General features: G+C 35.4%; 1 protein-coding gene across 1 annotated transcript; it reads right to left on the minus strand.

Annotated features, from left to right (window-relative positions):
- Positions 1 to 692: 692 nt before the first annotated feature.
- On the minus strand, positions 693 to 25,763 carry AASDHPPT (aminoadipate-semialdehyde dehydrogenase-phosphopantetheinyl transferase). The gene is made up of 6 exons (XM_059930496.1): positions 25,543 to 25,763; positions 23,341 to 23,566; positions 12,168 to 12,289; positions 11,386 to 11,547; positions 4,565 to 4,636; positions 693 to 2,718 (listed from the first exon to the last, which is right to left on the minus strand). The coding sequence occupies exons 1-6, from the start codon at positions 25,723 to 25,725 to the stop codon at positions 2,554 to 2,556; spliced, it is 930 nt and encodes a 309-aa protein (XP_059786479.1). The 5' UTR covers positions 25,726 to 25,763; the 3' UTR covers positions 693 to 2,553.
- Between the last annotated feature and the right edge of the window lie 70 nt (positions 25,764 to 25,833).

Here is a 25,833-nt window from a genome sequence, read left to right on the forward strand (position 1 = left end):
GATTGCAGGATGACAGCTGTGCCCCAGCCACAGAAGGCAAAAAGTCCAGACTGGACAAAACAGATTATTGCTCCAGGAGCAATTTCTTCAAGATGGATGAAACTGATAAAACAACTGGTATGTCTGAACGTAGAGTTTTGGATTTAATTAGCAATAAGTATATAGAAACCCATGTAAACAAAATAAATTATTAAGTCAAGGAAATAAAAATGCAGTACAGGGTAAGAATAACACATCACTTAGCTGTACAGTGTTACATAATCTTAATGATGTAAACATTCTTAATCACAGTCAATAATGTAAACACTGAATTACGTATGCTGGGAAAAGGGGAGCAGGAAGGGAAAGTGCAATGGTTGGGAAGCAGAAGAGCAAAGCTTTATATCAGGAATTAAAGAAATATCTCAAACTGAAAACAAGTAAAAGCAATATAAGCATGTTACCTGAAGATATGCTAATAAATAACAACAAAATAAAACCAGTGAAACAGCTTGCTCTGGGGACAGGAAATAGGAGAGGAAGGTCAAGGGAGTGGTATTTTTCATTTAGCAAAAGAATTTTTTATAGATCTATTTGATTCTAAACTATGTGAATCCATTTGATTCTATGTGAAACTTTAAGAAATAACAGAACCCCCCACCCCCGCCCCCCCCAGAAATCTAGCACGGTACCTGGCTCATAAAAATTCAATAATGTTAATTATTTTATTATTATAATGACAAGAAAGATGACAATTTTTCATATCACCATTACACTCATGCTAGGGATAACAATGCTTCCTCTACTATAAATGCTATTTGATCTTTTTAAAACATGTTATTTACTATGCTTGGAATATCTGGGCATGCTTAATGAAATAAAAAGTTATAAAACATTCCAAATTTTTTTTTTACTTAAGCAAAGTATCTAATTTTATACAATTTACACACAACTTTTAACCAATGAAACTATTTCACTTCTTGACATTCAACAATTATAAGACTTTTAACTCCCCAAGACATGCACTACAACCACAGAACAGATTCTGTCATCAATATGATGGTCTTGGCATCTTATATATAATGTTTCCACTTTAAATTAAGTCCTATTTACCAAAATAGAAACAGGCTAAGATAATGAACAGGCAGTTTATAAAAAAAGAATACAAACAGTGAATAACAACACTGACATACCAACCTCATTTGTAATGAAAGAAACACAAATTTAAAAAATAAGGTACCATTTTTCACCTATTTTGGCATAGATTAATTTTTTTAAAAAAAGATCCTATCTACAGATGACCAGAGAGTATGTAGGTGGGGGGTGAGAGAGTGGTCACACATATAACAATAACTAGAAGTATAAATTGTACAGCCTTTTTAGAGAACGATTTGGCAATACTTACAGAGGCTCTAAAAATGTTTAATTCCTTTGAACCAATCATTCCATTTCTAGAAATTTACTTTCTTAAGGACATAATTAAACACGTACCTCAAAATGTGGTTACAAGGATATTCAACGATCACTGCTTATAGTAAAAACTGCAGACATTCAAAATGTCTAACACAGAAGAAAGAATGAGTAAATTGTGGCACACCTCCGTTATGGCAGACAGTGGGCTTCCCCTAGATGTCATTCCCCCAGACTTTGCCTTAGTTTCTTCCTTACCCCAAAGTGTCAGAGTTCAACTTTCTCAGTGAGCTGATCTGAGTCAAGAGAAACTTTGGGGAAATTTTCTGGGGGCTCTTAAGAGGAAAAAATCTTCCTCACTGACAAAACTGAGATGTGAGAGGAGAAACAGCCTTTCCTGCCTTTTAGATGAAATTTTTATGAAGATGTGAAGCTGGAAGTTACAGCAGCAGCTCTTACAACCACGAGGGAGACAAGCCTAAGGCAAAACCAATAAGCTGAGGCTGAGGCAAAAAAAAGTGTCCTTAATGACACCTCTGAACTGTTTATGTGAGACAATAAATGTCCTTGGTTACTTAAGCTGATTATATTTGAACATTATTACCTCTGGTCAATAGCATCCTGATAGAAGCCGTACAACACAATACTTTAGAGTCACTAAAAGTTATGCTACAGCAGTATATTTATGAACAGTAGATGTACAGTTCAGAGAAAAAAAAATTAAAAATAGTATGTTCCCATTTAAAAAAAGAGTAACTATGTTAATATGGAATCGTTTGCCAAGAAAAAGGACTGGGAAGATACTCCAGGTTTTAGGGATAGTTACCTCTGAAATAGTTATCTCTGAAAGATAGGAATTCGAATGTTCCCTTCTTGTGAATTCACATTTTCTGTTGTTTTCTAAAATGAACATATATCACTTTAAGATTCTCCCACCAGTTTCTATTTCTTCAGTAAACCCAATGCGATTTTGGGGAGGAAGAAGAGGTAAACATGTATTCTAGTGAGCTATCCTGAACTGGGAGTCTGCCTTTTTAATAGGAAAAGTTGTTTCTTCTTTTTTAAACTGTTTTGTGAAATAAAATTTGATACTCTCAGGCATTTATTTTTAGTGAATACAGAAGATTACAGTTTTCATTTCCCTTTGTTACTTAGAAAATCATATCATGACTTTGTACCATTTCGTATTGAAATTTCTTCTGTGAAGCAAAAACAGTCCCAAAATGAAGGATCTTCAGGGGTCATAGGAACAGCAGATGATATTAAATCATTAAAGGTGAGAATAGTAAACTGCCTCTGGGTTGGTTTAGAATCATCTTGAAATGAAACCTAAAAGGGTAAAAAATTAGATTACCTCAATGTTATACTGCATAATAATCTTATGGTCAATTTTATAATTAGGAAAATAAGAAATCAGTAATCACATTTCAGCAATATTAAATTATACTTCAATAACATTAAATTACAACACAGTAGCATTTCTAGATAATTGCTTCTACTCCTTATATTAGTGTTGCCAATATAACAAATCAAGAAAAATATGAAATAACTTGATTCTCAAACTTTTTGTAGATAACAATAACCTGTGGTATTTGTTTAAAATGTAGATTTACTGAGCCACACATCCAACAATTCTGATTTAGTAGATGAGTCAAAAAGGATCCCAAAATATATAACTTTAACAAGCAGGTGGGTTATTCTGATAGAGAGGGACCACCAGGCAAACTTTTGAGAAATACTCTAGAGGGTGCGTCTGATAAAATACCCATAACCACACAGAGATGCAACACTTCATTAGGAAATGACTCATTCAACACTAAATTTAAACTATATCTTATACTCTGTGATAGAGCCTTTGTTCACAACTCAGCCCAGTGTGGACTGTCTTTAACATTCTATACATTCTACTAAAGATAGTACTTGGGTCTTCTACAGTGCTTTTACAAGGTTAATATCTATTTTATATGATGTAATTCTCATAACTATGCTGATATGGTTGTTACCCCAACTCTATAGATGGGGAAATTGAGGCTCAGTAAGATCAATCAATTTATACAAGCTTACAACACAGGTTAAATGGTAGACCTGAGCCTGAAACTCAGCCAGGTCTTCTGAATAGTACCCTCACCCTTTTCTCACTATGCCACTGCTGCCTAAATAGGCTGTCTCCAGGGAAATAAAAAGAAAGTACTGCCATGTGCAGACATTACAAAAAATATAAAGCTCTATGGAATCATAAGGTATTTGCAGAAAGGGTAATGCTGAGACTTTAGCACACAAGGACAGGTAACCTGGGTTGGAACATCTTCAGATTACAGGGGTCAATTTTAACATGTCATCCCTTTTAAAAGAAAATAATCTATGAAGAATTTTAATCTTTTTAATCTGTCAAAGGCATGATCTGTAGACTGAGCTTTTTTTCTAAAAGTAATGATGCATACATATTGATCACACTACATTCTCTCACGCAGATTCCATAAAAATAATAATAAGCATATAGTTTCAATTATTGTGACATTATCAGTATTCCTTAAATAAATATTTCCACAGAATCACAACTATATGTAGGCTGAGTCAAGACCGTAAGGTTTCTTTTTTAAAAAATTTCTCAACTTACCAGTTAATAGCAGAAGAAAGTAAAAATCGATTTTGATTGGAAGAATTGATGTTATGCTAGAATATATCACAAGATCTCTCACATTTTTGATACTTTGGAAATAATTTAGGAGAGTATTATAAAAAGGGGAAGGAGTTCAATTTGACAGATAATTCCATTACTCACTATCCCTCAACTTGGTACCCTTAATATTCAAAGACAGCCCCAATTCACCAGGAAATAAACCACTGTTAAGATGACCAAGACAGTGATTATCTTGAATAGCTACTGAATATATGAATACTAGGACAGTACCACCAAAATTTTTTCTTTGTCATATTTAAGTGTATTTGAATGTGAAGAAGCAGGTAACATACTTTTAAAACATTTCTGTGAAATCCCAGATGATCTTAAGGATTAGATAATGAACACTTCTAAAGTCTATAATTAAAAAAAAAAAAAAAAAAGCCAAAACCTCTAACCTGATATAAACCAAATGATTATTTCCATCAATAAATAACAAATTCAACTTTAATACATGCTTTTTAGAAAAAACTCAGAGAAATCTTAAAATCTTACATTCTGATGTCTAGATCCATTTGGTTTCCTAAGAGCTACTGCAACAAAATGGTGCTCATCTATTTTGCTTTCCTGAAAAATAAAACATAAGTAAATAGAGAATACTAAATATAGAAACTTAGATATATTTCTATTTACATTTAAAAAATTTCACTCCCCCCAACCATATACACACATACATACATATATATCTCCACTCCCCCTGACTTGAAGGAACAGTCACATATATTTCGGCCCTTTACTCTGTAGTATTTCAATATATATTTCCTAATAGGGACATTCTCTCACATAACCACAGTAGTTAATAACTTCGGTAAATTTAACATTAAAATAATACTTAAATCTACTCTCTGTACTCCAACTTTTGTTAATTAATCCAGTAATGTCCTTTATACCATTTCCCCCCCTCCAGTACAGGAGGCAGTCTAGGGTCAAGTATTACATTCAGTTGTCATTGTCTTGCTAGCTTTTGTCTTTTATGATGTTAGTATTTTAAAATACAAGCCTCATCCCCCACTTTTTATTAATAAATGTTGGCTATTTTCAGTCTGATGGTTCTTAATGATTACATTTATATTATACATTCTTAACAAGAATACTACATAGATAAAGTATCCTATCTAGAGGCACATCTAGATAGCCATCTGCCCTCACTGGTGATGTTAGTTTTGTATATGCTTAAAGTGTACATTTAAAAAAATTAGACTGCAACATTGGTTTATAAGCATTTAGTTAACTACACACTACAGCCTATGGAAAATCATGGCGGAAATTCATAGGTAAGACTTAAAAAATATGTAATTTCCTATTTTCCCCTATGTATGAGACAAAGGGGGAGGGGGCTTTAAAATATAATAGACATTGAGGCAGTTAACAGAGAAAAGTATGAACAACTATTAAAAACTAAACAAAATTTCACCAAAAAGCCACTTTACTAAGGCAGTCTTCCATAAGACATGAGTTGAAACAGGAAACTACAATCAGAAATAGTATTACTTAGGGATTTTCATCCTTCATCCTCTTCCTCATATCTTCATACGTTAAGATATCCAAATTAGCAAAAAATAAATAAATAAATAAAAGAAATTCAAAAGAGATAAATTTAGGAAAACATTCCAAGAGAAGAAAAAAGAACTAGCTAAGTATGAGAAAACGTTTAATAGGTCAAAGTTTGTTATTGTAAACAAAACTATTCTTTTTGAACATGGTTCTCCCATTCTTTACACTGAATGTATCAATAATATAAACACTGTAACATACAGAGATGTTTTGGCTATAATTATTTTTGGAAAACAACTTAGATCAGCAGTTTTGTAGTGTCTGTAAGGTGGAATATCAAGAGGTAACCGTGGGCAATAACTAGTTTTCATCCAGCCTGTCCACTAAAATGCCACTAAAATGCTCAATTTTTTTACTTACCTCATTATAAGCCAAAATTCAATGAGACTGATTTCAAAATATTCACCGTATCTACTCAGACCTCATCAACATCACTTAAATATGAAATTTGAAAACAGCAAAACTAGAGAAGTTATTTTACAATGACTCCAGTTTATCAAACATTAATATTCGATGTCTCACTAGAATAAAAGTTCTATGAGGTGATCACCTTTGCCCTAAATCCTTTCTGCCTAGTACATCTATAATAAATATTAGTTGAAAAAAGAAATGAAACCAGCAAGCTAGCTAGCTAGTTAAGCCAGTACATTCAATGCTACTGAACTTAAGACTTAATTTTAAGACTTTATAAATTTTCAAAAATTTCCTAAGCTTATAGTTTTTTACCCATAAAATTATTGGGAATACCAAAATTTCCTTAAAATCTCCAACAAACCCAAAGGGAGCAAGAATATTTTACTTTTTCAGGAGATAGTTTAGCATTAGATTACAAAGATTAACCTGCTTTAGTCAAATTGTATGTCATTTTCTTAGTATGTATTTTCACCTTATAAACAAAGTAAAATAAAAGTTTAAGGTATAACTTAAATCATTCAAGTTTTACAATGTTTTCCCAATGGTAAAGTACTGAAGAAATCTGTCATAAATGTTAATATTTCTACTTTTTAAAGCACTTCCTTTCAAAAGCAAAGAATTTCTGTTTCAACTAATCTCATCACTTGAAACTTTTTGGTGGTAAATTTAACTTTCCTAACAGAAACCGGTTATGAAAATTGAGAGCCTATGAAAACATGAGATTCCTCTTGGCATAAGAATTCATATTTCTTCTAGAGTATTAATTTCCAGGTGTGAGATACAATACTCAGGTAAGTGGAAAATCCTTTGGAGGATTTGTTGTAATAAATAATGGATTCTTGATTATGTCCACGCTAGCATTTTAGGTCTGTAACAGATACAGTGCTAAGTAAGATACTGCCCCTGCCTTCAGGGAGCCCTGGGAAAGTAAAGCAAGTAGACAAGTACAAAAATTATGAGGCAAAATGTGGTATGTTGTAAGAAAGAAAAAAAAAGCTTGGTCTTAAATGAACTAAAGAAAAGGCACCTGAAATGGATTTAAATTGTTAAAGGAGAAGGCAAGGAGGAGATTGGGGCAGGGTGGATGGGTGGGTGGTGGTGAGGTCACAGAAGAATTAAAACAAATATAAATACAAGAGGGTTGGAGATATTTAAAGCATAGCAGATAGCAGGTTGTGATCTGGCTGCAATGTGGAGTGTATATAGGGAAACAACGGCCAAAAATGAAGAAGGATGAAGCAAAATAATGCAAGAGGAACCCAGTTAGGAGGCTACTGCATTAGTCTAAGTTGGATGTAAATAGTGCCCACACTAAGAGTTTTCAGAGGGCAGCACATCACTGTTAATTAGAGGGATTGGTATAACAAGGGGAGGAGGAGGGGAACTGAAAATGGGTCTGGGTTTTCTTAATCCTGGATGACTGGATGGTGGTACCATCAAAAAAAGTAAAGTTAGAAAAAGAAAATAACTTGAAGGGCAATTATTATTTTGACTTATCTGCAGAATTTGTGGTGTCTGTGTAGTTTTCAAGGAGAAATACATAGCAGTGAGAAATAGGAGTCTGAAGAGTGAAAGAAACTGAGTTAAAGGTTTGGTAGTCATACGCAGAAAGGTAGTGTGCTTGAAACTGCTAAATGTGAGAGTGGATCCATGAAAACAGTAGATGCCTGGGAAAATGTCTATACTTAGAAGGTGGCAATGAAATGTACTTCTTAAATATGAGTTTTAGGGTTCAGTCTGTTGTCTTCTTTTCTATACACTTCTAGATGGTTTCACAGACTATCTTCCACTAACAGCTCTCGTTTAATGACAAGCCTATTCTTTCCTTAAAGCTCTCAACTTCTATTTCATAGCTAAACTCTCGTCTTGAATGTTATTCAAAACACTAAGCAGATTTTTTTTTAAATCCTCATTTGCTTTATAATTTTCATTTCATATTCTTCTTTTGAGTCTCCAAGTAAATAAACGCTCATTTTTCTCCCGGGATGCAGAATTTTACCGTATGTCCTATGATGGCTCTGTCCTTTAGTTCTGCTTAAATGAGGATAGTATCCTTAGCCTTCTGCACCATTAATTTGTGTGCCAATAGATACCTTCCATATCCACACGTGCAGCCTAGACCCTATTTCTGGTATCCTGCAGGCACTCTTTTAATGCTGCCTACAGGAACAGGACTATTTTTTCCACTTAGCTTATCAGTTCTCACACTAGGAAGAGAATCTATGAGTCTGAAGTAGTTCAGTTATTCATTGGCTATATGCATTAATTAATGAAAACTAGTCTCTGACATGTACTATTTCTAGGGATTTGTCCCGTCTCCAACCCAGGTAACAGTACTTTCTAAAATACCTTTAAAGGTACTTTCTAAAATACCCTGTGTGCTTAAATTTAGTCATCAAATACTTATGGAGGAAAAACCTAGCCATGGGGCTAATCATGTTTGGCTATGACTCTCTTTCAGGAAGTTGTGTCTACACAGTACAGAAAGGAGAGAAGAGCAAGAATGGCTACAAAGTTGTCCTGTGCAGAGGTTTCATTTGGAGTTACCCATGAAAAGTAGGGAAGGGTTGAAACTTCTTCCTACCTTGTTTTCAGTTTACTAAAGGAGCTGGATTCTATAGAGTAGGAACAGAAGGCAACTTATTCTCTTTCACCATTTCCCTTTAAACAAGTTCTGACAATTCATTTTTCTCTTTCCCTGGATGAAATCTTGATCAGATCTCATAAATGACATTTCTGGTCATTCTCAGTATCGAATTTTCTCTGAAAAATGTTTGACCCAAATTAAATTTTATTCTCATTTCATAAGAAATTCTTCCTCCCACTATCCTAGCTCAAACCTAATTCAGGGTTGGAAGTCTCCAATAGGGAAAGGAATTGATTTCACCTCTCTTCCTATATGCAGATGCTCCCTCATTCACTATGCTGCCACCTCTAGTTCTTCTAGTGTGGGTGAATTTAGTGTGTATGAGTGAGAAAGGAAAAGACTGAACGAAAGGGAGGAAAGGACAGTGAAGATCATTCATGCCACGGTTGTACACTGAAATCATAGCCCTTCCTCAGCTGCATACCTAAAGACTGGTTCTTTATCTTGTGGGGGTACCTGGAGATGCCCAGACAGGAACCTCCCGTCTGTTTCTTGACTCTAGGTATGCCTCCCCTGGCTCTACGCTCATCATTCTCCCCTCAAACCCTGGCTTCTGGCTATCCATACCACCAGATTCATTCTGTTAAGTTTACTCTCCCCTTCCAGGCCTGTTTATAGTATAAAAATAATCCACACTTAAATATATGCATCTAACATATATTATTTTTATATTTTTCTAACTGGTACATTGAATGGGCAAAACACCCAGGTACATTCAGTAAAGAATTTAATTTTTCTTCCATAGATGTCTTCAAATATGCCCTGCTGGATCTCCCTTCCCACCTCCTGAACAAGCCCTTAGACAAACCCCATAGCTCTTCAGTCACTTTCAGCTTAAAAAAAAAAATCCCATTTCAATTCTTAGAACACATTCTTCTCCTTGGCCTCACCTTGCTTTTCTGCTCTGGTTTCCTTAAGGTAGGAGGCAGAGAGAAAAGGGATAGAGGAAACAGGCAAAGTAATGATCAATGCTGTTGTAATCTAGTTTTTAGAACTCTGGGTCACATCAAGTATCCAAATGCTAGCTTAGTGAGCATCTGAGGAATTTTCAGAGAACTACTTCCAGTTCCTCTGTCCTGTACCACTGCCTGGAACTAGCAGTGCATTTAACAGCTGACTTCTTGTAATTCTTACCCTCAGCAATTAATACACAGTAGAATGCCCACTGCCTCTTTTTGGAATTCCTCTTGGGTCGGGTCCTTTCAAGACTCTTCAGGTCCATTTTCCACAGCATCTATTTGGTCCACAGGAACTCAGACATCTTTGTCACCCAAAAAGTTTAAGCACAGCTGGCCCCATCACTGACTCTTCCCCCCTCACCCTGCTACTAGGCCTCCTCCATCTGGCACCATAAAGGATTCCCCATGAATGAAATGGCTGACATTTGCCCCTTTCAGTATGAATTATTTTTTTAAAAAATTGTATTAAAAAATACAGTATCCTAAATATAATTTACTTTTTAATTCACAGAATACCTTACATGGTATGTTAGCAGTTTTGATACAACTCTCTTTCTCAAGATACTTTCTGCCCTTGGATCCCCCTAACACTACTTTCTTATTTTACTTCTTACCATTTTGGTCATTCTTTCTCATTCTCCTCCCCACTCCACCTTTAAAAAGTATTCTCAGGACTCTGTTCTAGGTCTTTCTCAATTCTACCTTAGGTAATCTCACTGCTGCAACTGTAAATCCCATGGCTTCAACTACCATCCACGTGTTAATGATTATGATTTTTTTCCTTTAGCTCAGCCTTTCATTCTATTCGCCTGCTTGACACCTTCACTTAGATGTTTTTATGGTATCTCAAACTTAAATCCCACTTGTTCTCTAGTATTCAGTATCTCAACAGATGGTCGTATAAGTCACAGAATTGATCATAACATCTTTATCACCTCAATTCCTTAACCTCCATATACCATCATAGACAGAACTTGGTCTTAAAATACAATTCTGATCTTACCACTCTCTATTTAAACCTTGTTAAATTCCCTTGAGAAAATTAGTGAATCTCTGAGGGTTTTTAAAGTACAAATTGTTACACATAAGAGTGGTAGGCAGTCATGTTTCCTGCCACACAGACCAGATAAAGTTAAGAAAGCTGGTGTATAGAATGAGAAATGTGGGTGGGAGAAAACTAAAGCCAGGAAGGCAAAAGTAAAAGATAAAAAGAGTTCTGAGTTTTCCAGTCCCTAATTCTAGCCAATTCTGAAACCTGGTTATATAAATCACTCTAGTAACCTACAATAATGTCTTTTTGGCTAAAATGAATTTGTGTTAGGTTTTTCTCACTAGCAACCAAGAATTGCTAGTGACAGAAACCAAATAAAGAAAGAGACCAAAATATTAACCAACCCATAATGCCCTACATGATCTCATCAGCCTAACATAGCATCTCTCTCAAATCCCCTCAACACAGTACACTGACAAAATGGCATCCTTTAGTTGTTCATACACACAAAGCTGTTTTATTCCAGGGCCTCTTTTCCCTTCTCTTTTACTTAATGCAATATGACTTATCTTTCAAGTATCAGCTTAAATGTTATTGCGCTCATAGTATCCCTGACTTTACCTTCAGAGCACACAGACTGGATTCCAAATGCGTCTAGTTTCAATGACTAGCCTCCCCAAGTGAAGCATATACTCACATGCACAAAATAAGAAAATTCTTATAGTTATAGCAATTCTGATACATTTCTTACCTCAAATGCCCATTCTTTTTCTTCTTCCCCATCCAGAAACAAACGTGTTTCTTTATAAACTTGGCCTATATCCAGGTTTAATGGGGATATATCAAATTCAAGCCGCTGCAATTCAAATCCTAATCCAACACCTATTGCTTTTATGAAGCTTTCTTTCAGTGCCTAAGATACAGACAGACATTTTCTCTTAGAGCTTTAGTAGACAAAATTGTTCATAAAATCTACTGTCCCCAAAACATATGGATTTTTAATTCTTTACTACTTTACAGCTATAAGCTATTTATTTTACCCTTATAGTAGCATGGAAACAAACCAGTTGTGAGAACTTAAGACAAATCATTTAAGCTCCCTTTGCCTCCATTCCCTCATGTATAACATGTAATAATAGTAGTACCTTCTTAGTGGGGTTGTTATGATAATTAACTAACTTATGAAGGGCTTACAATAACGTTTTCTGGCACATAATATTATATAAGTGTTTGTTAAATAAGGTCTCGTGTATGAGATCCTTTAAGACAGAAATATTTATAAATAATGATAAATAAACTGTCTTGTTTTTAGCTTTAAGAGTATCTTCTAGTTGAGCATTAAATATATGTTAAATTTTCTTAAATATAATATAATAATGTGTACATAAAAATCATGAAGTTCCCAAGTAATGACTTATTTACTTCAAACACTGTATGAACTACAGGTTTACCACAGGACTTTTGCTCCTGTTTTTAGCAAAGATAATGGAATCAACACAGGGGCTTACTCTCAAAACTAGAAAGAAATTATACCCAATTCCTATAAAACATATCCAGCTGAGTCCATTCATCCTTAAAGCTTCTGATTGTTTCCCATTCTTTGTTGGTAAACTTTCTTTTCATAATATGAAAAAATTCTGGAATTGAACCACGACCTGTCAATTGAGGAAACAGAGAATTACCAGAACTATTAGACAGCGCATAAAAGAAAACTATAGTCCAACTTTACTTTTGAATACAGTCACAATAAGCCTAAACAAAATATCAGCAAATCAAAATAAGTTGAGAAGGGTAGCTTAAGAGAACAGTGAAATTCTGTGAATTCTTAAATAATTAAGGAGAAAAAACATATGGTTATATAAATAGATGCTCACCAAAAAAATTTGATAAAATTTAGCAGCCAACATATTATAAATCTTAAATAACTAGAGGAAATTTCCTATATATGATAGAATATCAGAAATCCAAAACAAGTACTCTTAAAATAGAGCAATAGTATGCTGGGGTTTAAAATTTTGCTTTGCTATTTCACAGGAAAATCAGGGAACAATTTCTTTACTATAATTTTGGGGGAATTGGTAGAAAGCTAAGGAGTGTTCTTTTATCCTAAGTTATTAACATGACTGGAAAGTTAATATACACTTACTTCCTTCACAATAACTCTTTTAAAATATGCTTTCTAATATGACTTTTCCAAATAAAAACAGATTTTAATTTCTGTTCTATTGGCTCATTTTTAAAAAAATCTCAAGTATATCCTTAGCTCCACTGTTCCATAGACAATAAAATTTTACATAGCATCCTAAAAATAAATCGAACTCAAAGGATCTGACTCCCAGAACTAAGAGCTAAGACACAAATTAAAATATATGGTATGCCTTTCATATTATATTTTTTCAAAATATTATGTGTTTGTCTATCTTTACTACTAAGCAGAAACCTTCTATCATCATTCATTTACTTATTCTACAGGTATGTAGAATGTGTACAAATACTATACCAATATGAATTGAACTAATGGTTAAAAACAAATCAGTCGTGGTTCTTAGCCTCACACAATTACAGCCTAATTGGTCAATCAGAAAGTCTGGCAACAAGGTAGGTGAATCACAAATGTTTACTATATGAATAAATGTACGTTAACTATTATGTGGTAAATTATTCCTAAATGCTCTATTGCCCTGTATCCTTAGTTCATGATTACATTACTTCCAGCAAGCCTCTTGAAAGTAGTCCCTCTGCAGATTCTGTTAACATAGCTTGTCTACTCCGCAACTCCCATTTCTAAAATACTCAACTCCAAAATCTGACATTCCCAACTGGCTGCAACCATAGCATGTCTGCAAAGGAGAAATATGTCAAATCCCCCTACTTAATGCTTTACTGGCATTTAACCACTAACTAACCCCATGAGAATTCAACACTTAGAACGACGACTATATCATTCACTCTAAAAATACCCAAGTGCTAGATGCCAGGAATATGACGGTAACCAAAACAGACATGGGTCCTTATGTTCATAGAGAGTTTACAGTTTCTCCTACAGTAACCAAGTACCTTTCCCATAGTTACCTCAAGGGTAGAAAATATTAAAAACGAGCTCTCCCACAAAATTGTCTACAATTCCCCCACCATCCCTACTTCAAAACAGTCAAAACAGTCTCCTCTTGTTTACCTAGGAAACACTTCTAATGACCTTCCAGTGATATGTGGTTCTTCACTTCAAGGCAAAGATCCTCGTTTGTTTTCAAGTTCAACAGACTCATTTAATTAATCTGTCTACTCCTTAGCCCTCTACTATTCTTAAGAAAGATAACTTTACAATCCATTTTTATTAATCAACTAATGTTTATTGTTTGTATCTGTTCATATTAATGTTAAAAGGCTATTATTTCCTAAAAGCAGCCCTGCAAAGCTGTAAAGTCATTTCATGCAACAGCACTGAAATATTAAACTGGGACCTTAGGAGTCCCAGGGCAGGAGATTCTTACCCTTTTGGGTCTATGAACCCCCTTTGATAGTCTGGTGCTTATTCCTCAAGCCCCTTAAATAAAGACTGTCTTATTAAAATGCAAGCATCACTAGTACATACTGGCTTGACAGATAAAACACTAAAGAAAGTAAAGAAAGCAAGCCTGCAAAAGTTACAAAAGTAAATCTGGAGATTTTAAACACTGGGAGCACTATACCTACATAAATCGTAAACTGTTTCCTCTTGAATAGATTCGGGTACAAATAGTGTAAATAATAACAATAAGAACAGCTACCTTGGATTTGGAAGACAGCATTATATATTTTGAGTGGAATTGTAGTTTTAACAGAATACTATCCAAAAAGCCTAAAATTTAAAAAGACATGCCTGTTGTCATTTATAGTGTCATTATGTTTGTTGGTTTCTTCAAATTATAATTCCATAACCTTCAAGAAACCCCCTGATTTTTACCTAAATATGATGGGGCAATCGAGGAAAAAATTTAAATATTCACGCTAATAAAAAAAAACCTCATTTAATATAAAAAGCAATCTAGCACAACCACTGGAAAGCAATCATAACTGATCATGTACAGCTAAAAAAAATCCGATATGAGTGTTTTCATATACTTTTGAGAGCATCGTATCCCACAAAATAAGAGATTGACAGCAACAGAAAAAGATGACTTTGTAAATATTCAGCCAAAGACAACAGCGCCACATTGTGGCATTATGATGAAAATACACAGTGAATGAGTACTCTGTTAAGGACTTAGTTTATCTAGGAAATTGGAATTAAAAAAAAATCAGTAGGAAATACCAGAATAGTATGTTTGCCCCTCAAACTAGCTGAGACAGCACAATTATTAGACACATAAGTTGGCAAAGCCTCCTAATAATACCAACACATATTCATGTCTATTACAATCTTCGATTTAATAGACATATAAGAACTTAAGTAAAAAAAAGATAAAATAAAGATAAAATAACTGAAAAACTTATATAGAACCACTAACCAGGTTTAGAAAAGCCAGATCCCTCATCTTATAGCTTAATCTTTAGGGAAAGCAGCACTAGATATTAACTAAGTGTTCTGCAATGATCAACTAACCAAGGTCGCAGAGCAACTAGAAAGTTTATTAAACAGAGTAGTAACCTACAATAGTAACCTACAACAAAATAATTTATACAGTTGAGCCTTGAACAAGGCGGGTTTGAACTGTGAGGGTCCATGTCTTCCAAAACTCATGCCCACATAGAAACTAAAAATGTGACCTTATTTGGAAATAGAGTCTTTGCAGGTGCAATCAAATTAGGATGGATTAAGGTGGGTCCTATATCCAATGACTGGTGTCCTTATAAGGAGAAACATTTAGACACGAAGTGAGAATACAGGGAAAAAGGCAACATAACAATGAAGGTAGAAAGTAAAGTGATATAGCTACAACCCAAGGAATGCCAAAGATTGCCAGGAAACTAGGAAGAAGCAAAGAAGAATTCTTCCCTGGAATCTGCAGAGGTAACATGGTCCTGTCAACACTTTGACTTCTGGCCTTCAGAACTGTCAGAGAATAAATTTCTGTTTTTTTAAGACACCAAGTTTTTGGTACTTTGTTAGGAGCCCTAGGAAACTAATACATACATGCACACAATTTAATTCATTTATACAGACACACTCATATACTCTTAGCTTTAGTGTTATGCCCCTGGAGTCAAATGTTCAAATCCTGGCTCTAACACTTCTTTACTATTATTTATTTAACTTCACTATGGCTGTTTCTTAAGCTATAAAACAGGGAAAAAGAGCTGGGTAGTTTAAGAAATAAACATACAAAGGGCCTGGACCTATTAAGTACCTAATAAATGTTAGCTCTAAGGCTATTGTGGTAGTTGTTTTATATATATATCCTCTTTTGTGAAATGTTTTATCAAGTCTTTGTCCATTCATTAGATAAGTCTTTTTTTTTTAATGTATTTTTTAAAAATTAATTAATTAATTTATTTTTGGCTGTGTTGGGTCTTCGTTGCTACGTGCTGGCTTTCTCTAGTTGACGTGCGCAGGCTTCTCATTGCAGTGGCTTCTCTTGTTGTGGAGCACGGGCTCTAGGCACACAGGCTTCAGTAGCTGTGGCATGTGGGCTCTGGAGCACAGGCTCAGTAGTTGTGGCGCATGGGCTTAGTTGCTCTGTGGCATGTGGGATCTTCCCGGACCAGGGCTTGAACCCATGTCCCCTGCATTGGCAGGTGGATTTTTAACCACTGTGCCCATTAGGTTAGTCTTAAGTGGCTTTTCTATCAATACTTACAAGTATTTTAATTATTAACAATATTAACCTCTGTCTGTCTTATTTGCCCCAGTTTGTGAGAGAGAAGAGATTTAATATGAAATCAATCACATATGCTAACTTTGCGGGTTCTTCTTATCTTTCTAAGTTTAAAAGGCATCCTTCTTTCAGAAATCTGGCCAAATATACAATTCTATTGTGTTCTAGTAATTGTTATTAAAATTTAATTCTAATTAATTCCATTGTACACTGGGTAACAAGGATCTAATGGCTTTCAGATGATTTTACTCATGAAAAAAAAAGTTGATGGGTTACAATCTTTCTTTTTGTTGGCTCTATAAATTACATCTAATACAGTGTTTCCCAAACACTAATATGTCTAACAATCACCTGAGAAATTGTCTGAATATAAAATCCTTGGTTGTATCTAAGAAATTCTAGTTGAAGAGGTCTGGGAGGGTTTCAAGGAACCTGCATTTTTTCAAGGAACCTGCATTTTTAACAGGCATCCTGGCTGATTTTAATATCCTGACCACCATTTCAGAAACACCATTCTATACATATAACAGTAACAACTATCACAACAAACTTAGAGCTAACATTTACTTATTAAGTACTTAATAATTCCAGGCACTTTACATGTTTATTCCCAATCTAGCCAATGCTGGTGGTGGTATAACTGTTGAGCCATCAGTATGTAAAACATATACACACAAGTTCTAGGGTAATTAAAGATTTAAATGTTAAAAAAAAAAAATGCAATTTTAGAACAAAATCTAGGAGACTCTATAACCTACGGTTGGAGTAAATCTTTTACCAATTTAATTATTTTTTTTTAAATGAGACAGAGTTCAGAATTTATCAAGGAAAAGTTAGATATATTAATTAAATAAAAGACAAAATTCATACGGCAAAAAATACAACCAAATTCAAAAGATAAATAATAGAGTGGGAAAATAGTTGTAACAGATTTGGTCAATGAAGTGTCAATATCCATAATACATAAAGAGCTTTTATACATGGATTAGAAAAGATTAATAAGCAGTTCACAGAAGAGCAAATTCAAATAGCCAACAAGCTACCCTAGTAATTAGAGTAATGCACCATTTAATAAATAAACTAATCTTTAACCGCTGAATTGAAATATTATGTAGAAATACTGGGCACTAACTCTTAACCCTCCTAGCTGTCTATTCTTTTGCTAACACCACGCTCTTTTGTTTACAATGCCTAATATAAGTTTAAAAAATGGTAAGGCAAGTTCCCACTCACTAAACTTTGTATACTCTTCTTAGACATCAGTTCCTTCATAAAAACTTTAAATTCATTTATTAACCCTGTTCCATGGAATTTTTCAGATTTTGTACTTGCAAATCCTTAAACAGATATCAATAAAATCTAGTATTGAGAGGTCATATATTATAGAATGCAGTGTCTAAAAATATAGGCTTTGAGGTATGGGTTCAAATCCATGATATTCTACTTTTCAGCTTAGTTGCCTTGGGCAAATGTCTTAACCTACTCTATAAAATAACAATAACTTACAACTTAGGCTTAAGAGGGTGAAATAAGATAATGCATAGAAGGCATTTAACACACAGAAGTTGCTCAATAAATACTAGTTCTATGTTGTGATCCCACTCAAATCCTCCGCACAGTGGAAAAGACCCATCCTGTAACTTGGAAAAGGGGAAAACTACCTGCCAGTAAAGACCTGGTTTTCCAGTAAGTTCAGAGCACAAAGAGAAGTGTGACTTATTTAAGCTGCTTGCTGGCTGTAAATCTCCAAGTTAAAAAAAAAAACAAAAAACAAAAAACAACATTTTGCACATCCTGCAAAATGCAGATCCAAAAAGAATGTAGATCAGCTTAGAATGTAGATCACAAACAATAGTGGAATACAGATCTTCCTTGACTTATGATAAGGTTACGTCCCGATAAATGCATTGTTAAGTTGAAAATAGTTTAGGTCAAAAATGCATTTAATACCCCTAACCTACGGAACATCACAGCTTAGGCTAGCTTACCTTAAACGTGCTCAGAACACTTATATTAGCCTACAGGTGGGCAAAATAAACTAACACAAAGACTATTTTATAATAACGTGTTGAATACCTCATGAAATGTACTGAATACTATACTGAAAGTGAAAAACAGAACGGTTGTACTAGTTGTTTTACCCTCGTGATTGTGTGGCTGACTGGGAGCTATGGCTCACTGCTACTGCCCAGCATTATGAGTATGGAATGGCATATGGCTAGCAAAGGAAAATGTCAAAATTCAAAATTCAAAGTATTGCTTCTACTGAATTGCTTTTAAACCATCATAAAGTTGAAAAATTTTAAGTTGGACACTACAGACTGTAGCAGCAACAAAGTTGGAAACCGAATCTGATGGATGCAAATGGAGGAGAGAAGAAGCTAGGGAGATAAATGCAGGGTGAGGAAGAAGACTTGAAGGAAGAACTATTTTTAATCACAACTCACTGATGAGAACAGTTTATATTCCAACTAGAATCTGATATGAATATCATTTTTCACTGTAGTTGCACTTTTTAATTTTTCAACAAATTTTCGGAATATTTTATGTGAAATTGAGAACTCCTATCATTTGTACATTCAGTAAATATTTACTGAGCACCTGCTATGTGCTAGACACCCTGCTAAGTACTAGGTATACTGTGGCAAAAACAAAACAAGCATAGCTCCTGAACTTATTTAATGAAGGAGAACAGATAATAATCAAATAACTAAGTTATAATTACAAATGAGAAAGGCCATGAAGGAAAACAAGATCAGGTGGTCAGGAAAGTCCTTTCTGAGGAGGTACTGGTACTGGCTACTTCTCATCCTTCCGGTCTAAGGTACTCTCGAAAGAGAAGAACAGGCAGAGGGATCAGCTTTTCTGAAATGACCTGAACAGGAAAAAGTTTGCTACATTCAAGGTAATAAAAGATGAGTATGGACAGAAAATAGTGAGCAGAGAGTGGCTAAAAATGCAAGTGGAGAGATAAATGAGAATAAGACGATACAGTCATGTTAAAGGGACTGAATTTTATTATGAACCAACCTAAAAGTTTTAAGAAAATTGCCTTAAGGAAATTTTTAAAGACCACTCTAACTCTGTACCGAAAATGTACTGAGAGAGAACAGAAGTGAAGAGGGGGAACCAAATAGGAAGCTATTAAAATAGTGCTATAAATAGTATGGTGGAAAGAGACAACAAATAGGCTCTACCATAGCTATCATATAATATCACCACTTACTTCATACTTACTGTACTTAATTTACATAACAACTGTTCAAAAGGAGCAGTTCTAAGATACAGTCATTTCAAAGCTATTAAGTTAGTATTAAATCTCAAAATATTGAGTCATTTTGTCCTGCCAATTAATATCCAGCAAAGTTTATAACAAAAATGTGAACTTGAAAGTATAAACCCGTGGGGAAAAATATTTTCGGTCTTTTCCCAAATTTTAATAATTTTTATACTGTATGTCTTATCTTGCCTTGTAAACATGGGAACAAAACTGAACAATTCATACTTTTTTACTGTATACAATCCTTACTTTTATACTTCTAACTGCAAAAGCCTTTAGTGGTAGATAAAAATTAGAAAATGAAGGAAAAACAACCAATATTTCTCAATTGGGTACAGCAAATTATAAAGATGACCTACAAAACACCTCACCCCACCCCTGACACCAGGGTTGGGATTGTATTGCACTGGCAATTTATCTATACTAGGGCCCCCAATATCTTATAATCCCTCTTCTCTGGATATCCATTAAATAATTATTTACTGAGTGCGAAGTATGCACCAGTTATTTTTGTATAAGTTTCCTCTCTCCATTAAGCAGAGAATAATGTGGTGGTTACAACAGGGTCCTTAATTGTGGGCATCTGGCTAGAAGGGAGAAACCCAAAACTTCTTACATCCATTAATATATTTTCTCCTGCCTTGCCATAGCAGCAATGGGAGAACTGGGAGATGGCGGGAAATGATCTGCACCTAGCAGAAATGTCTAATGTGATAAGGAAAGACTTCACAAGTTCCTACATGATGTTTACCTGCAGACAAAATGGTAGTAACGGAACTGAGTCTTACAATATACTCACGATGCCCCCAAAGTCTAACTCCATGTTGAGAGTTGATAATCTAATAACAACGCCCGGAACAAAGTACAATACTTCCCTTGCTCCTATACTGTTTTACCCTCCATCATTTAGCAACTCTTGGAAACTTCCCCTGCTCAATTTCCTCACTTACTCTGATAAGCAGAGCATTTCAAATGAATCGCCAGTGAAGTAAACCAGTGTCTACTTTCCTGAGAAATGATGCTGTGTCCATTAATCTTTCAGACACTAGTGACACAGTAACAATACTAATGACAACTGGAAAATAGCTCTTCCGCAATGCATTACTGGATATATCAATAGCTTTTTGGCAATGAAACAGCCAAATAGGAAAAGGCCTGGATACTGTGATGAGTCAAACAAGAGCAATGAAAAAAGATGGTGGATAAAAAAAGTCTAATAAAATATAATTAACAGAACCTTCATTTTTTGCTCAATTACCTTCCTATCATTTATTAAGTTTCAATTAGTAATTACTTGTTTATCTGGTATTGACCATAAGCCAACATTGCCCATTAAGCCAATTGTAATTAAATCTGTGTCTCACAGGCATAATTTCCAAGCAGATATCAACCTGATGAGCCAACCATTACTGTGTAATTGTGCTGACTGCATTCTAAGGAGTAATGGTCTCTCCAGTAATTTCTGATTTTTAGGGAAAGGTCACATAAGGACCACAGAAAGCTATGAAGTTTATGGGCTCATTTGCATGCCCACTCTGAATCCTCTGTAACAGTGGTTCACAATAAGCCTTCTATGACCCTGCCAAAAACCAGACCCTCTCTTTGAGAAAAATGTACCTGTGCATACAAAATGTAGCAAACAATTTCAGGAGGTTAAAAAAAAATGACTTGATGCTTATCCAGGGTCAAGAACCCCTGTTATCATTAGCATAGCCTCCTTCTGAACAAAGTTAAGAATAGAGTTTTAATAGATTTATGATCAGGTCAGAGAAAAAGCTGCTGGTGGGAAAATTCAGAGTAAAGACACTGACAATAAAGATGAGAGAGGAGATTCACAGCAATACTCTGAGGCCTAACTACTGCAGCACAGAGTGCTTATTCATTCATTTGACAAATATTTATTGCACATTATTTTGAACTAGGTAGGGTGCCAGACGTGCTAGTAGATATAGCTACTAGCTAACAGTTCCTGCTCTCATACAGCTTATAAGGACCACTGGGAAGACAATCAACATCCTGAAAAATAATTATAAAATGAAATATATAATTGGAATGAAGGAAATATACTTTATGAGAGCCTAGAACAAAAGAACCTGGCTTAGATTGAAGGTCCACAAAGGCTTCCCTAAAGTAAGACTAAAGTGAAAGCTAACCAGTAAATAAGTTACCTATGCAGAAATGGGGGTGGGGGATAAAGTTATTACAAATATTCTAGTCCAAGGGAAACATAAGCAAAGATCCTGTGGTAGACACAGTGTGGAGATTAGGAAACTGCACTATGAAATTAGGAAAATGTTGGTTCTCTTATTTTAACAGCTTTCTTCTTATCCTGTTACTTATCTTTTAATAAAAATGATAGTATGCTGTGTCCCACCCACCCCATAATATACGTAAGGCACTTAGGAAAATGCCTTGGCACACAGTAAGTGCACACTAATGTTAGTGATGATGAAAATTATAGAGTAGTTGAGAGAACCTGTGTTCTAGTAAAATTACCTAGGTATAATCAACCCCACAATAAATGTTAGCAGTTCCTACAGCCACCAATTACAAATTTCTAAGGCAAAATATAAACAACTTAAAATATTTTAATAATTGCTTGCTCTTCATTTTCATTTATATAAATGTGCTACAAAGAGCTATATTTAGATACAGTACAAATACATGTTATCTCTACTTAAGGACTACAATATACTTTACCACTGAGATTACTATTTTTTAAACAAACCAACAACTAATTGGTTAATTTTGGGAAAGACTTAAATGAAACCAAGTTCTTACAATACATATAATTACTATTTTTTAATAGAATGATACTCAAAATTGACTCTCTGTTGAGCTCAATTTGATTGAACATTTATTACTTAAATAAAAAAAACTGAGCTATGGAAAAACTGTTCTTTAGAAAATTTAACAGTCTTTGAGAATAGTTTCAAATTTAGTCTTACTTAACAAGCTGAGGTATAATTCAAAAAGAAAACCTTTGTTTTCACTTTGCCTCTACGCAAAGTATTATATGAATCCTCAGTAATGGAGAATCTATCTTTTATGTAGAAGTCTGTTAACATTCAAGAAAATATATAGTAAACAAAGGATGTTGGGGCCCTCAAGCCAACAGCCACCCCCAACTGTGTTCCCTGAGGGGATTCAGGATGGAGAAAAGCAGAACACTGGCCCTAGACAATTAAGGTGCATATCAAAGGAATAATTTCAGTAAGCCCAAACTCTTGCATCTTCCCATACACAGAAAAGTGCTAAATTCATTAATGAAATGTCTGGTTTTCTTTAATTAACAGTAATCTTTTTATGTTCTGACTACCGGGCTTTGTTGCAAAAAACTCCTATATATCCTGGTTCCTCCCTTATCTCTTTGAAGCAGTCTCTCAGAGCTATTTGAGAGGCTGCTTCCCGGACTTGAGTCCTCAGAAAGTCTGCAGAATAATTCTCAAGTTTTGGGTTGTGCATTTTTTTCAGTCGACAATACCCTGCTCTCTCAGATATACTACCCTTGAGTACTGAGCAAATTTTTCCTAAACTTAAATATCTACATCTCCTTGTCTGATATTATTCAACAGGTAAGAACTAAGACAAGACACTTAATAACTCTTGTACTACAAAAATGCAACATTACCTGGAAAACTAGTCTTCATTATATCAATTCCAACTTGTAGCTCAGATTCCGCAGCAAGTACAGCATAGTCTCCTTGATGAGAGATGTTAAAGTTGAAATTGGGGTAAGGATTCAATGAGTCTTTCGCAAGAACTGGTTTTCCTTTTGCAGTTCTTTGCAAACGAATATTATTCCAAGGTATATTCAATTTCTCTGCAACTAATTTCCTTATCATCAGACGACCAGCCTGTTAATAAAACATTTGGTAAGTATTGATGTCTATACTAAAGATTTAGGTAACACTGCCTATAACATACAAAGTCTATTTTTGTGGTTTCTAAAATATTCATTTCTTAAAGTTTTTAAAAGTACGTAAGTATTAAATACCCTGCTTTAAGATTTAAGAAATGCTTATGAAGACAGACAAGTTAAAGTCCCTCTTTAGCAATTCCCTCCCTCCCCTTAACAAGTAACCAATGTTATCAAGTATTCATCCCTTCAGTCTTTTCTCTAAGTACCCAAAATATGTTCATTTGCTTTTACTATCTATCCATCTATTTATATGAAATCCTACTATATGTACTATTCTACCATGTATAATCTTTTAAATTTCTAAGTGTTGGGGATTATTTCATGTTTGTATATAACCATCTGGCCTGTGCATTTCATACTATCAAGGTACCACAACTTGACTATGTTGTTGGATATTTTAGGCTGGCTCTAGTTTTACTATTATAAAAAAATTCCCCAGTGAGCAACCCTGTTATACTTACATCTTTGTGCATATGTGCATGTATTTCTAGATCATATATACTTATCACTGGGCTCGACAATTAGCAATGCATGACCTATCTTTTTTCACATATACCCCATCCACTCTCTCCCTCCATTAATTATTAAGAAAGAAATGGGGCTTCCCTGGTAGCACAGTGGTTGAGAATCCACCTGCCAACGCAGGGGACATGGGTTCGAGCCCTGGTTCGGGAAGATCCCACATGCCGTGGAGCAACTAAGCCTGTGTGCCACAAATACTGAGCCGGCGCTCTAGAGCCCACGAGCCACTACTACTGAACCCACGTGCCACAACTACTGAAGCCCGCGCAACTAGAGCCCATGCTCTGCAACAACAGAAGCCACTGCAATGAGAAGCCCGCACACGGCAACGAAGAGTAGACCCCCTCGCCGCAACTAGAGAAAGCCCGCGTGCAGCAACGAAGACCCAACGCGGCCAAAAATAAATAAATTAAATAAATAAATTAAAAAAATATATATATATTAAAAAAAAAGAAAGAAATGACTAAAATCACACAAAAATACCTAAGGATATAACAAGGCAGATAATACTTTGCAAAACCTTTCAAGTTTTTTCCCCTTCAGTTCTAAACAATGACTTAAATACGGCAAGACTTTGAATTTCACAATTTCTTACAAATTACAGAAAGTATAAAAATATTCACCAATATGCCTTCAAAAATCAATCAGCCCACATTTCAAACGAAAAAGTGCTTTGATAGAGGAACATTTTCAAGGTAACAGTCTTTGATGGTAGTTAGCAGCTGTTTCAAACTGCGCTATATACACAGAAGTCGTTTTGAAACCCGTTTCCATTTGTTGCTAAAAATACGTAAGTAAAATAAACAATTATATCTAAAGTACTGTTTCCCAAGCTATTTAGTCAGAAAGGTATGCCTAGGACTGCATCCTTCCTTGACTTCAGTTTCACTGGTAAAAGGAGGCTGGACTCTTCCAGTTCCACGGCGTGCAAGGCTAAAGTAAGTCATACTGTCAATATTTCTTAGGGCCTATCACGTGCAGGAGAATGGAGAATGGTGGGATACTTAACAGGCTAAGAATGTGCTATGGGCCCAAGCAAGGAAAAATAAATTTTTATAACTTAAAAATAAGAAAAAAACCATTGTGGGGAAAAAAACTACTCTGTAGGCCTTCTCAACACCTATTTTAGGGTTTAGCACGATCTCTATTTTCAATTACAACGGGGGAGGGGCTAATTTTTACAGCGGATGAGGCCTCCGAGGAGACTACAAAGACGGTGGAGACCAGGCCGCGCGCACACACCGGAGAGTCAGCAGCACCTACCACTCTCGCCCTGGGGCGGCCACAAGCTGGCGCCGACGCTAACGTGGGAGGGGGTAGTCTCTACAGCCCTGCCCACCATCCCCAACATCTGCTTCCTCGGCCCTCAATACGAAAGACCCGTAGTACCAAAGCTGCCTTAGCGTCGCGTGCAAAGACGAACTGGCCAATGCGCTCCTTCTCCTCGGGCTGGATCGATCGCACCGCGAGCAGCCATTCGGCTCGGCTCGGCAGCCAAGCGCCACAGGAAAAGGCCCAGCGCACGCCCTCCATTGCTGGCACCAAGCAGAAACGCTTAGCGGGGAAAACCATACACTGAAAACCTCACCGCCACCTCGGGCTTGATGGCGCGGACGCTAAAGGTGCCCCACCCACTTCCTCCCGGCGCCCGTGCGGAGGGGGCGGAGCGTCGCGCTACGT

Source organism: Balaenoptera ricei, chromosome 8 (assembly GCF_028023285.1).
Source record: "Balaenoptera ricei isolate mBalRic1 chromosome 8, mBalRic1.hap2, whole genome shotgun sequence".
NCBI classification, from domain to species: domain Eukaryota; kingdom Metazoa; phylum Chordata; class Mammalia; order Artiodactyla; family Balaenopteridae; genus Balaenoptera; species Balaenoptera ricei.

What these genes read in the sequence shown, in the direction of transcription:
- AASDHPPT (XM_059930496.1), bottom strand. Translation starts at nt 25,725, where the DNA reads ATGGTTTTCCCCGCTAAGCGTTTCTGCTTGGTGCCAGCAATGGAGGGC. An exon ending in GCGACGCTAAGGCAGCTTTG is followed by an intron (nt 23,567 to 25,542) that starts GTACTACGGGTC and finishes TTTTATTAACAG; the next exon opens with GCTGGTCGTCTGATGATAAG. An exon ending in ATGGATCTAGACATCAGAAT is followed by an intron (nt 2,719 to 4,564) that starts GTAAGATTTTAA and finishes TTACCCTTTTAG; the next exon opens with GTTTCATTTCAAGATGATTC.